The 15,000-nt window shown below is 41.4% G+C and overlaps 1 protein-coding gene across 1 annotated transcript in view; it reads left to right on the forward strand.

The window, feature by feature from the left end:
• Window positions 1-15,000, forward strand: part of LOC307251198 (uncharacterized protein) — a gene marked incomplete at its 3' end in the record, with an annotated part of 72,255 nt that overhangs the window by 337 nt on the left and 56,918 nt on the right. Inside the window, 1 exon segment of the mRNA XM_080028519.1 lies at window positions 8,046-8,147. Within this exon segment, the coding sequence (XP_079884645.1) occupies window positions 8,046-8,147 (102 nt within the window).

Raw genomic sequence — 15,000 nt, forward strand, 5'->3', positions numbered from 1 at the left:
TGCAGCAGAGGGAGAGGGACGCTTACTTTTTGTATCGAATATTTTTACTGGAAGTATTTGTGCAAAAGTCTCAATATTTCATAGAAAGTATGGGACTGCTATGGATAATTTTTTTGTAGCCTTTACACAATATAAAAAATAAATATGTATTTTTTAAAAGGGATCATGCACATTATTTAACATGTCCACCAGAGTCCATCATGTAAATGTGCCAGATTTAGCCATACAGGTTAATTTCCAAGTGAGTAAATAACAGCCACTATTGCAGATCATGACAGCTGTTTGATGGCATCTATGAAATAGCCTAGTATTTTTTTATCTAAATTGTTATTCTCTCCTATATGTACAGTATCTCACAAAAGTGAGTACACCCCTAACATTTCTTCAAATATTTCATTATATCTTTCCATGCGACAACACTGAAGAAATGACACTTTGATACAATGTCAAGTAGTCAGTGTACAGCTTGTATAACAGTGTAAATTTACTGTCCCCTCAAAATAACTCGACACACAGCCATTAATGTCTAAACTGTTGGCAACAAAAGTGAGTACACCCCTAAGAAAAAATTTCCAAATTGGGCCCAAAGTGTCAATATTTAGTTTTGCCAACATTATTTTCTAGCACTGCCTTAACCCTCTTGGGCATGTAGTTCACTAGAGCTTCACAGGTTGCAACTGGAACCCTCTTCTACCCATTCATGACGACATCAAGGAGCTGGTGGATATTAGAGTCCTTGCGCTCCTCCACCTTCTGTTTGAGGATGCCCCAAAGATGCTCAATAGGGTTTAAGACTGGAGACATGCTTGGCCAGTCCATAACCTTTACCCTCAGTTTCTTTAGCAAGCCAGTGGTCGTTCGGAGGGGTGTTTGGGGTCGTTATCATGTTGCAGTACTGCCCTGCGGCCCAGTTTATGAAGGGAGGGGATCATGCTCTGCTTCAGTATGTCACAGTACATGTTAGAATTCAATGAACTGTAGATCCCCAGTGCTGGCAGCACTCATGCAGCCCCAGACCATGACACTCCAACCACCATGCTTGACTCTAGGCAAGACACACTTGTCTTTGTACTCCTCACCTGGTTGCCGCTCCACACTCTTAACACCATCTGAACCAAATAAATGTATTTTGGTCTCATCAGACCACAGGACATGGTTGCAGTAATCCATGTCCGTAGTCTGTTTGTCTTCAGCAAACTTTTTGTGGGGTTTCTTTTGCATCATCTTTAGAATAGGCTTCTTTCTGGGATGACAGCCATGCAGACCAGTATGATGCAGAGTGCGGCGTATGGTCTGAGCACTGACATGTTGACCCCCCACCCCTTCAAGCCCTTCAGCAATGCTGGCAGCACTCATACGTCTATTTTCCAAAGCCAACCTCTGTGTACGACGCTGACCACGTGCACTCAACCTTCGTAAACTGGGCCGCAGGGTGGTATTGCAACATGATAACGACCCCAAACACACCTCCAAGACGACCAGTGGCTTGCTAAAAAAGCTGAGGGTAAAGGTTATGGCCTGGCCAAGCATGTCTCCAGACCTAAACCCTATTGAGCATCTTTGGGGCATCCTCAAACAGAAGGTGGAGGAGCGCAAGGTCTTTAATATCCACCAGCTCTGTGATGCTGTCATAAATGGGTGGAAGAGGGTTCCAGTTGCAACCTGTGAAGCTCTAGTGAACTACATGCCCAAGAGGGTTAAGGCAGTGCTGGAAAATAATGGTGGCCACACAAAATATTTACACTTTGGGCCCAATTTGTACATTTTTTCTAAGGGGTGTACTCACTTTTGTTGCCAGCAGTTTAGACATTAATGGCTGTGTGTCGAGTTATTTTGAGGGGACAGTAAATTTACACTGTTATACAAGCTGTACACTGACTACTTTACATTGTATCAAAGTGTCATTTCTTCAGTGTTGTCCCATGGAAAGATATAAAGAAAAATGTGAAGAAATGTGAGGGGTGTACTCACTTTTGTGAGATACTGTATGTCTTTTTTTGTTGTTGTTTTGAGTTCTGATTGTATAGCAGTATTTTGGCATGCAGCCCCTAACTTTACCTAACTCCTGTTTAGGACTAAAATAGTTGAATTAGTTAATAAAATAAAATAGTTATTACCAATTAAGCTGACTCAAACAAGTTGGTGTCTGGGTAAGTTAAGTAAAACCTTAATTTCCACCCCTGCACATTAGTGTTAGGGTGATCCTGTCTGTGTTGCTGCTGCCATCTGTCTGTGTGTGTGTGTGTGTGTGTCTGTGTGTGTGTGTGTGTGTGTGTGTGTGTGTGTGTGTGTGTGTGTGTGTGTGTGTGTGCTTATGTGTGTGTGTGTGTGTGTGTGTGTGCTTGTGTGTGTGTGTGTGTGTGTGTGTGTGTGTGTGTGTGTGTGTGTGTGTGTGTGTGTGTGTGGGTGTGTGATTTTACGCATTGGGAGTATTCCTGGACAAGGTGTCATGTTCCTCGAAGCAGTAAACAAACACAACCTGCAGGCTGCACTCAGCAACGGGATATTACAAAGAAAAACTACACATGTTGATTTGTGATGTATGAGAATTGTATATGTTGGTTGTGCACACTGACATAGTGGTGCTGCTTTCTCGGCTAAGGTCATTCTTGGAAAAAAGATTTTAATCTCAATTAATTTTTTCTACCTGGTTTAATAAAGGTGCTCTTGATTGGTTGACTGTATTTTGTGACATCAATACTCTGCTGAATAAATAGACAAATTAGTAAAAACTGAAATAAATGTAATTCATTCTTTGATAATCAAGCCTTTTCTTTAAATTTATTTTTAATTTATTTATTTATTCGTTTATTATATGGGCGGATATCCTCCATACTTCAGTATTGATTGTTTGATTGTATTTTGTTTCATCATACTCAGCTGAATGTATATCTTCAGTAGGCTACACTAGACCTGTCATTGGCGTGTAAAGTTACAGGGATGGTGAAGTTTTTTTTTGCAAAAGATGTTGATGTTTGCAGACTCAGGAACAACTCAGCATTTCTCCCACCGTGCCTTTTGCCGTTTGCTGCTTCTCTAAAGTTGTCCTCTGTCCACATGATACATCACACCTTTTAAATGCCAGTCCAGCGCCATAGCAACAACCTGCTCCCACCATCTTTTATCTCCGTTAGCGACCTGACAGCTCTGTACCACCTCATCGCCTCGTTACAGTATCGATTCCTTTCCACAGGCCTGGGCTTTAAGTTTGACTCAGTGTGAAAGAGCTGCCATCCACTCTCATCACATGGGACCTGCACTGTCCTCTATCTGTCTGTCTGTCTGTCTGTCCGTCCGTCCGTCCGTCCGTCCGTCCGTCCGTCTATCTATCTATCTATCTATCTATCTATCTATCTATCTATCTATCTATCTATCTATCTATCTATCTATCTATCTATCTATCTATCTATCTATCTATCTATCTATCTATCTATCTATCTATCTATCTATCTATCTATCTATCTATCTATCTATCTATCTATCTATCTATCCATCCATCCATCCATCCATCCATCCATCCATCCATCCATCCATCCATCCATCCATCCATCCATCCATCCATCCATCCATCCATCCATCCATCCATCCATCCATCCATCTATAAATCCATCTCCATCTATAAATCGATCTATCTCTCTCGTTCTGTCTCTCTCTCTCAATCGTTTCGTCTATGAAATGTTAAAACTTAAAAAGCTACAGATAAGAATAGTTGAAAATCCTGATGTGTAGGAAGATAGAAATAGGAAGCGTGTGCCAGGGAGCAGGGCCGGGTCTTTTTTATTGGTCAGACTTTTGGCATCGCAGAATGTAAACACAGAAAATGGAATGCGGCCTCTATGCAGGGAATGGTGACTGCTGTATTTCTACCATTTCTAAATCGCCATTTGCAAGAGCTGCTTTACTCTCTGTTCACGTCTATTGAGGACTATCAGGACACAGGACATGTGCTTCTAAAATGTGCTTCATGTTATTCCAAACACTTTTGATTTGGCATTGTATTATACTTTATACAAACTTCCATGTCACTATTATCCTGGCCCTCCAAAAAATGTCTCCTATAGCTTGAAAGATATGTTACTTGAGGAACTTTTAAATATTTCTATAACAGTCTAATTTTTTCTCTGATGATCATAAATGACATGTAACGGGGGCGCCTTTAGTTCAGTTGGTAAGGCGTCTCCTCCATGGGCCTCGGCCAGCAGCGGACCCGGGTTCTATTCCAGCCCGCGGTCGTTCTCTGCATGTCACTCCCCTCTCTGCCCCATTTCAACTCTGTCTCTACACTGTCAATAAAGCGTAAAAATGCCAAAAAAATATCTGAAAAAAAAAAAAAAAAAAAATGACATGTAACAGCAAACAAGACAATCAGTGTCAAGAGTCCTATTTTAATATTATTTTTCTTAAAGCCTTTGCCATGTGTACGCTCACCCAGGAACTACAGCTGGCGTAGTAAAAACACTACCGCTTTTGTCTAAAGGGAGTGCAAGAATTAAGACAAAATTAAGGTTCCTCGGTGCACCTTTAAGTTGCATAATAATGCACTGCTGCAGTGCTGCTATACTGTTTTTTTATTTTTTTTATATGTTTAGTGATATACACACGTATTGTCCTCATTTGCACTTAACTTTTCCTGGGAAAGAAATAGACTATCGACCTCAGAGAAGCAGCTTTTCAAACATTAGGATCACGTCGTGGTTGTGATGCAGTGTGTTGCTAGCTAGAGGTGCCGGTGGAGAAGCTGTGAGCTCTGACACATCTTAGTGTTGAGCTGATCAGGCTCCTGGAGGCAGAGGGAGAGAGGGAATGAGTGTGACTGTAGTTTTGACACTGAGCTTATAGAGCTTTACCACTCTCACCTCAGTCACAAGCAAGACACCATGTCCCAACGGGCGACTGCAGGTGTTATGCAGTGTGTGTGTGTGTGTGTGTGTGTGTGTAGCAGAAATAATCCTTTTGGTAGGATTTCAAAGGAGGAAATACTGTAATATGATTCACACCTAACTGATGAGGTATTACAAACATTTGTATCAGTGTCATTATGAGCTTGTCATATCTCTGCCACAGTCTCCCACCTCTTAAGACTATACCACACACTTTTCTCTTACACTTTTCTTTTGGCATTTTCAAGTTTTATTAGATAGTACAGAGTTGAAATGGGGAGACAGAGAGAGGGGGGGGGGGGGGTGACCTGCAGTAAGGGTCCACGGGTCAGATTTGAACACGCGACCACTACAACGAAGACCGGAGCCAATATGGTACACGCTCTATCCACTGGTTCTTTAGTGCGCACCAGAGTCTGGGTCTGCATTCAAACCAACACAAGTGAACCGCACCGAGGGCTTAATCGCTCCAGGGTTCGTTTCAACCACACTAAACAACAAAGCTGGTGTAAACACGCGCCCTTATTCTTATGTTTTGGTTTTTTAAGTAAGAGTCCTTCAAGTGTGAGTCCCAAGTCCCTCTCCTCTGTCTCCCACACAGTTGTTAAGAGAGTCCCCCTGCTGCATTCCCATCACTGTGTGTTTGCATATTAATGAGCAAGACTTTCTAACTCTGTGACTTTGAAACAGATCTACTGTTATTACTAAAACTAAAAGTGACTAAAAGTAAAAGGGCAACAGAAGTTTTTCACTCCACAATAATTAACACCATATAGGAGACTGATCTTAAATGGCTAATTTTAACTGGTATAGATGTTATAATAAGTTAATCTAAGGGTTATTCATTTTACTTATATAAATGAAGAATATAGTCTATTATATATCAGAAGATAGGGAGAAAAATTGTGTGACAGACTGCCATAAAACCTAATATATATTATTAAAAGTGTATATAAGTAGCAAAGCCCCACATTTGCGAAACTGTGAGCAACGTAAACTCTGCCTTCTCACTTTTAGTTATGGATAAAATGATGAATTATCTTCATAGCTGCCTGTTGTTTTTCTATTTACAGACTTATTGATTGACTGATTGACACAAAACTGTTTACTCTCCAGGGAAATACACAATTCCCCATGAATATAAACAGCCACTGATGATAGCTCCTCTCGGCTCGACAAACAGACAGTTATGTGTGACCCTCGTTTGAATAATTGAAACGTTATGATGAGCAGATTCAGATGCATAAATTACCTGCCTTCTGTCAACACTAACAATATTTTTGTTTTGCTATTTAATTTCAATGATAAAAAGGTAAGCATAATAAGCCCTGGCTTCTGCCCACACCTTTTTTGGCCAATGTTCTATTGATATACCAATGATGCATGTGCTCTAAGTTAAGTAAAGTTAGGCACACTTTTCGCATACCCCCTTCTGTAGTTACCACACTTCAGAGGGGGTCAGAGCGCAGGGTCAGCCATAGTACAGCGCCCCTGGAGCAGTTTTGGGGATAAGTGTCTTGCTCAAGGACACAATGATAGAGAAGGTGGGCACCGTAAATGTAATACCAGCCACCACTAGTTTTACTTCTAACACCCTCCTGTCCGGTGCCGGGGATCGAACCAGCGACCTCATGGTTACTAGTCAGCCCCCCTTTCCTAGGCTATCCTACCACCCTCTGCTTTGCTATCATGGACCAGAATAAATGACTCACTACTCACATACTACCTTAAGATGAGAAGAGGGCATTAACATCAGAGTTGAAGGGTGTCATTGTTAATGCGTCTGGTCAGGCAAAGAAAGATGTTTACCAACGAACGCCAACGGAAAGATAATAATAGTGACGCAGCGATTCTGGGACCAGACTGCAGACTGAAGCCAGGGAACATTTTCTGCTCCGTTAAGGGCAAAAACAAGGTCTTCAAAGAGTTCTTTTTGTGAAAGAGGAGATCTTAGAAGAGAGGGGAAGGACTTGAAAAGTTAGAATAATTTGATTTCTTGCTCTTGCTGAAAGAATCCACAAGAGGGTAAGATAAGGGGTGTGTGTGTGTGTGTGTGTGTGTGTGTGTGTGTGTGTGTGTGTGTACGTGTGTGTGTGTGTGTGTACGTGTGTGTGTGTGTGTGTACGTGTGTGTGTGTGTGTGTGTGTGTGTGTGTGTGTGTGTGTACGTGTGTGTGTGTGTGTGTGTGTGTGTGTGTGTGTGTGTGTGTGTGTTGGTTGAGATCTGACAAGTTCTCTGTGAAGTTTGACTCAGAGGCTCAGCAGTATCTGATAAAGCCGGGGATTGAGTGTGTGTGTGTGTGTGTGTGTGTGTTTGTATGATGCGGATTACTTCATTAACGAGTCATTTCTTCTCCAATTAGATTCCATGGTTAGTGTTTGGGTTCCTGTTCATGTGGGGGCTTGTTGATGATTAAAATATTGTATGAGAAGGATTCAAAATAACGTGGATAAATAATGTAGAAGCTCTATTATACACAGTGTGAATGATGTTTAATTGATCAATATTCCCACATTAATACTATAGTATCAGACTGGGCCCTTGGCAGTGATAGAAAGAGTGTTGTATGAGCAGTGATGCAGTATGTTATCATGGTTTTGGTGGTGAGTGATAGTGATTTAAGAAATTCTTGTTGTGCTGTCTATCTCAGAAAAATTCAAACGCTTGAACATACTCTCTATTTTTACTATTCTACATACAACAGCTAATCTTGAAAAGTATATAGTTATCATGCAGTATAGGCACACAATTGGGACGTACTTTAACTTATACATGTCTGTCCTCCCCTGCTTCTTCTTGTCTTGCTGTTAAGTTAAGTTATCTTTATTAGTGAATTTACACGAGGCACATTGAAATTCGCCTTTTCGCATATCTCCTCTCAAGTTACCACACTCCGGAGGGGGTCAGAGCGCAGGTTCAGCCATAGTACAGCGCCTCTGGAGCAGTTTGGGGTTAAGTGTCTTGCTCAAGGACACAATGGTAGAGATGGTGGGCACCTTAGATGTAATACCAGCCATGGTACCAGTCATGGTGACTGGTTGGCCCGTTTTCCTCTAGGCCGTCCTAACCATCTCTCTCTCTCTCTCTTTCCTCATTGGATTTCTGTCCTCCCCTGCTTCTTCCTGTCATCCCTAACCCATCTCTCTCTCTCTCCTCTCCTGACAGGAATTCGATCGTGGGACGTTGACCTGAAGTCCTGTGCCCTCGACCAGCAGCTGCAGCTCTTTATATCGCGCCACTCGGCTCACTTCTCCTCGGAGGTCAGAGGTCAGTGTGATGATACGGTGTCATGTCAGACAATACGGCCCAGGAAAACAACTATACTAATGTCTAATGGGGTCTACACAATAGACAATATCACTATAATAAAATCTGTCAATACTATCTGCTACCATAATAGCCCAAACCGGAAGACGAAGGGCATTGATTGTGTGAGAGAGAGTGTGTGCGTGTGTGTGTATGTATGTGTGTGTATGTGTGTGTGTGAGAGAGAGTGTGTGCATGTGTGTCTGTGTGTGTGTGTGTGTGTGTGTGTGTGTGTGTGTGTCTGTGTGTGTGTGTGTGTGTGTGTGCACACGCCATCCTGCAATGAGGCCTTGGGTGGGTCGGAAACAATCAAATGAGTATCTGCAGAGAAAATCTAATTTTTTTTCTTGTTTGTGCAGTGTGTCTTAATGGATTCAAAATGAACGCCTCTCTAAGCCACGTCTTTACAGAGAGACTACAATGTTTTTTTTTACCCACCATTGTTTGCGTTGCTTCCATAACCTTTACCAATGGGAGCACAGCTGACAGCGCCCTGCCGAAAGAGATGAAGTGTGTGTGTGTGTGTGTGTTTGTGTTTGTATGTGCATTTGCATGTGTGTGTGTGTCTGTTTCTGTGTGCATTTGTATGTGTGTGTATGTGTGTGTTTGTATGTGAGTGTGTGTGTGTGTGCGTGTGTGTGTTTGTATGTGCATTTGCGTGTGTGTGTCTGTTTCTGTGTGCATTTGTATGTGTCTGTATGTGTGTGTTTGTATGTGAGTGTGTGTGCGTGTGTATGTGCATTTGTGTGTGTGTGTCTGTTTCTGTGTGCATTTGTATGTGTGTGTATGTGTGTGTTTGTATGTGAGTGTGTGTGCGTGTGTATGTGCATTTGTGTGTGTGTGTGTGTGTGTGCGTGCGCGTGTTTGTGTGTGTGTGTGATTTTGAAAGCGCAGCAGATGCTGAATTGGCGATAATTTCAGAAATCTGTCAAGGATTGGATCAAACACAAACAGATACAAAACACAAGGAAACAAGCGCAGGATGGAGTGTTACTGCACTGGTGGCAAAGTGCTACGGCGCAGTCAGCAGTCAGCAGAACATGACACAGCATTTTTCGACACCATTTTTAAACAAAGCAAAAAACCTTCAGAGGAAAGAAGGAAAGAAAGAAATCCCTTTAGAAATAATGAACATTGTTAGTATCCATCATTGATTTATCACCCACCCAGTCTGTCGTTCTGGGTGACTGCAGTTTAATTTCTGTGTGTGTGTGTGTGTGTGTGTGTGTGTGTGTGTGTGTGTGTGTGTGTGTGTGTGTGTGTGTGTGTGTGTGTGTGTGTGTTGCTGTGTTTGTGTGTGTGTGACTTACAAACAAACACTCCATTCCGGGAAACCAAAGTCAGTCCCCTTCATTTGTGCTCAAAGGATGACGGGAACAAAACAATATTTTTTTTTACACCTCAGGGCACAATAACACTTTTTAATATATATGATTATTTTCTTTCAAAGGTTTTTTTATTAAATGTTCGTAACAAAGAAATTGTAGCACGATTAATACAAATTTTTTCCCCTTTTTTTTCCCCGAACATACCCCACCCACATCCCACCCTCACACCCAACAACACGAAATCAAATAAAATAAAAAAGGGGGGGGGGTAGCTACTCTTCTATAGTTATTATTGTTTTTTTTAAATAATTTAGGAAGGGGCGCCAAATTCGGTCAATGTTTTAATGGATTCTGACTGAATTCATATAGCGTTGAAGGTGAACAATTTAAAGAAGAAGTAAAAAAATCCTTAGATATATTCTCATGACTGAATAAACAAACTTTCCTCACAGGAAAATGTGATCCCTGAAAAGTTACTATTTTACTGTTGTTGTTTACAGCAGCAGGGCCGACAGCTTGGTTTGCAAACATATTCTAATCTCATATTTGGTTCCAGGTGCCTCAAAACTATTTATTTGTTTATTTTTGATGATAGAATTATTCAATACTAAGAATTACACGTAGAAAAAATATGTTTTGTAAATTAACTCGAGGCTCTGTGAATGTAAACAAATCCCCCTCCTCTGAAACTGCATACTGCACCTTTAAGAGAAGCTGTTGCATTGATTTTTTTAAATGGTGGATTGTATTTCTAAGGTGCAGTAGTGTCCTGTACTGTAAAACAGCCCTGGTGGCATAGAGGTGAGACAGGACGCCCTGTGAGTGTCATTGCTTCAGTGTCCCATTACCTCAATGCAGACATGATACTGAAAACCCTACAGCTAAGACTGATGATGGTGTTTGTGTGTGTGTGTGTGTGTGTGTGTGGCCTTTGGAGAAAAAAACAATCTTTTTATTGACCTTATATGGAGTTGACCTATTCAGTTGTATCACATTTATTTCACTAGATATGTACTGCCTTTATAATTGCATATACCTCCCATTTGTCAGTCAGAGTGACGTCTGTGTCAATGTTTTGACGAACCTCATCATTTCAGCGATTATTGTATCTGTTGTTACTGCAGACAATACAGGGCTCACACAGGCCAAGTCATATCAGGAGAGACTTAATGAAACAGAGATTTAAGGAATAGAAATATAATTAATTCAACGTGCATGACAAGATACATTTCAGATTTCAGACCCTGTGTTTTCCCACGGGTACGAAATAGGAGTTTACTTTGCTTCACCATCGTCATATAAATATAATTAATCTGAAATAGACACATATACAGTAGATACATTACCTCATATTACCCCAAACATCTTAGCTGATAATATAATTGAAAGATGCCTCATCCTCCTTTATAAGTGTGTGAGGTATCTAAGGCTGACAGATACATGATTGATAGAGGCATTATTGATCAATCCCTCACCAACCACCAAACCTCTTATTTTCAGCACAGCACACCGGGCCGATATATTACACTTCAATGGAGAGCCATCCCAAGAGCTGTGGTGCAGATAAGCGGATCACATTGCTTTGGGCTGGCAGACATTTTTTTTCTTCCATTGTGTGAGATTGGCAGCGGCAGTCCTAGATATCCTCTTTGAATGATTTTAGAAATGAGGTGATAGGGAGTGAGGGAGCGAGTGATCGGTTAATTTGATAACGTCCAGGTAAATAGAGTGTATTGATTATGGGACTTTCTCTCTCTCTCAACTAGCCTGTGGGTCTCTCAAGGCAAGGCAAGGCAAGGCAAGGCAAGTTTATTTATATAGCACAATTCAGACACAAGGCCACTCAAAGTGCTTTACAGGGGCAAGATTAGAATACATAAAACACATTATAAAACATTTAAAAGCAAATAAAAGAAGCAAATAAAATGAAAAAAACATTTAAAAGCAAATAAAAGAAGCAAATAAAATGAAAATTGCAGGTTAAAATGGAAACAAAAAAGTCTTCAGACTCGATTTAAAAGAACTGAGAGTTGCAGCAGACCTCAAGTTCTCTGGGAGTTTGTTCCAGATTTTTGGTGCATAATAACTAAAAGCTGCTTCTCCTTGTTTAGTCCTAACTCTAGGGACTATAAGTAGACCTGTCCCAGACGACCTAAGGGCTCTGGACGGTTCATAACGTATCAGCATATCAGTAATGTATTTTGGCCCTAAACCATTTAGTGCTTTATAAACCAACATCAATATTTTGAAATCAATTCTTTGAGTGACTGGAAGCCAGTGTAAAGACCTCAGAACTGGGGTAATGTGATCCACTTTTTTGGTCCTAGTGAGGACTCGAGCAGCAGCGTTCTGAATTAGCTGAATCTGTCTGAATCTGTCTCAAGCAGACAGTTGAAGTTGGAGCACCGGGATGATGCGGTCTCCATGCTGCAGCGCTGTGAGTCAGAGGAGGAATAGAAATAGCATATTATGCAGGTGTGCTTAACAAAAACTATTCTGGATTAATTTATTATGTTCTCAGTATTGTGGTACTGGTAACCAAGGATACAGTGTTATAGCTGAGGTCTCAAATTCAGTTTTATAGGCTTAGACAGATTCAATTAGCCTTTTTTTAAGATTATTTTTTTGGCCATGTTCATGCTTTATGACAGATGTGAAATGGAGCAGAGAGGGGAATGACATGCAGAGAATGAGAAGGTCTGCTGCTTCTGAGGACTGAGCCTCTATGGGCGGGCGCTCTAACCACTACACCACCAGCATCGCATAATTTGCCTTTTAAAGAACATTTGATTTGATTTGATTGAAATGTATTTCAAATGTGTTAAGGAAAGTGAAAACAGTCATACAGAAACTAATTATATGACACAATATTATTGGGCCATTTGTAAAGCAACTGAAAATAAATATGGAAGATACAGCAACATAAACTTAAAAATTATATATCGACTTTATTGATATGAGATCTCAAATTCTCCATCAAAGACTGATGATCATATCAGGAACATTTATTAGGAGGGTGATGACACATACAGTAACAGTCTAACAGTAAGACACACAGTCTTTATGATTAAACTGTAATAAACGTTACATGCTGTAGGCTGCATACTGTTTTTATAGTTTTCTACAGGGAGGTTCAGTTCACTTTCCTATGAGCGTCTCTGCATAACAGACATTACACACACCGCCCCCTAGTGTTAACATTGGGTAATGAAGTGATGACTTCATATTTTTTGGACAAAGACTCGTTAAGAAACATTCATTCGGCTGACACACCTGACGGAACCTAAGAGCCACATTCAAGCTGTGGAGCTCGTTTACAAACACGCACGCACGCGCGTACACACACGCACGCACGCACGCGCGCGCACGCACGCACACACACACACACACACACACACACACACACACACACACACACACACAGAGGATGCCTACACAAATTTCCTGACAGGGCCGAGGTGAGATAGGCCATGGATTAGTGTCAGCGATTTACTCTGATTATCCCTCCCACACTGAACTCACCAAGGTGTGAGTGTGAGTGTGTGTGTGTGTGTGTGTGTGTTTGTCTGTGTCTGTGTGTGTGTGTGTGTGTGTGTGTGTGTGTGTGTGTGTGTTTGTCTGTGTCTGTGTGTGTGTGTGTGTGTGTGTCTGTGTGTGTGTGAATGTGTATGGGGACTTTTTGTAGATTGTCTTGAACAATCAGTGCAGTTCACAAGTTAGTTTTTTTCTTGATGTATTTCTTATATATATATTTTTTTATCTCAACACGGACACGTAATACTAGAAACTCTTTATAACACAATAGAATTCAACTGCACCACAAGCTTCTGCACCCTAAAAATGTACTCTTGACTAAAGTGAAATCAACAACTCTCTTAAACCATTAAAAAAAACAAAAAATTAGGCCTACAAAGGGCATGAGAGTAGAATTTAAAGAACATTGCATTATATTTGGAAAGGGTACCTTATTACCTGGCAACTACAGTAAGTGTATGAAGAAATAGAAACATATTCATGTTGGAAAGTCAACTAGAAGCTTCAGAAATGCCTTTGAAAAAAGGTGTTGTGCGGACTGTACACATTTAGATTAGCACTTACAATGTACAGTATAAGGGGGTTGCCCATTCTACTAAACACCTTTCTGTGCAGGTTTTTTATTTAAGATGTTTATCAGACATCTTAAATAAATCTGTGAGAACGAGAAGTAGAACTAAAGCAGCATCTGGTCTATGGGAAAAAGGCTTTGACGTCCCATAGGTCCAGAGATCCTTTGAAGTGATTCTATCCTTTGCATTCTCACACACACACACACGCACGCACGCACACACACACACACACACACACACACACACACACACACACACACACACACACACACACACACACACACACACACACACACACACACACACACACACACACTCTCTCTCTGTCTCCCTCTCACTCTCCCTCTTTCGTTGAGGGAGATGTGGGCGCAGAGAAAAAAGGTATTCAGTGGGAATAAAACTCGATGTAATGATTACGTGTGGATCCTCCCTCCTACACACACACACACACACACACACACACACACACACACACACACACACACACACACACACACACACACACACACACACACACACACACACACACACAGAGGTTGAACTCCAGTAAGATGGCTTAGTCAGGCAGGGAGCTCATGAAAGGCTGCAGACATCCAGTCCCTAATAGGAAGCTTCCAGAAGGATCCGCAGTATAAGGACGCTGTTTTATAACACTGCTATGCGGCCCGTTCTTTTTTGTAGTAACTTTCCTGTATGAATACTCTAGTCATGCACACCATTATTGACTCAACACAGGGGAATTAGTTTCCAAGAAAGGTAATTCCAGGTAGCAGGTTTACCTTTCGATAATTAGAAAAAAAAATCATGAAAAGAAAATTATTATTTTATATTCCATTGGAAAGCTAATTCCATTTTATCCCCCTGAGTTTCCGTAAGGACTGACGTGCGTTGACCACCTTTGGACATACACACAAGTATGCGCACACACACACACACACGCACACCTACGCACACACACACACACACACACACACACACACACACACACACACACACACACACACACTCGCATACAGACAAGGTAAGGCTTATCTCCATGGTATTGTGTGACGTGGATGTTGCGGAGGTGAGAGTTTTCCTGGAGGCGATTCAGAATAATTAAAGATTCACATTTCACATGATGGAGCCAGTTTGCCCCGGTGTTTGGGGACGGAGCCTTTTCATGGCTGTTGCCGTTAACGACCTCTCCAGCCCCCCCCCCCCCCTTCCCCCCGAGCCCGAATGGGTCGACAGTAAAAAGACCCTGATGACGTTAAAGATGAAAGGTTAAAGAGCCTGTGTCTGCTCAATCAATATATCGTTACTGAAGTCAAAGAAGCAAGCGGAGGACGGACGGGTTTTTCCTTGTTTCAAAGAGATGGTGGTCGATTGATGACGCAA

This window comes from Ammodytes marinus (assembly GCF_949987685.1).
Source record: "Ammodytes marinus genome assembly, chromosome: 5".
Lineage (NCBI taxonomy): Eukaryota > Metazoa > Chordata > Actinopteri > Uranoscopiformes > Ammodytidae > Ammodytes > Ammodytes marinus.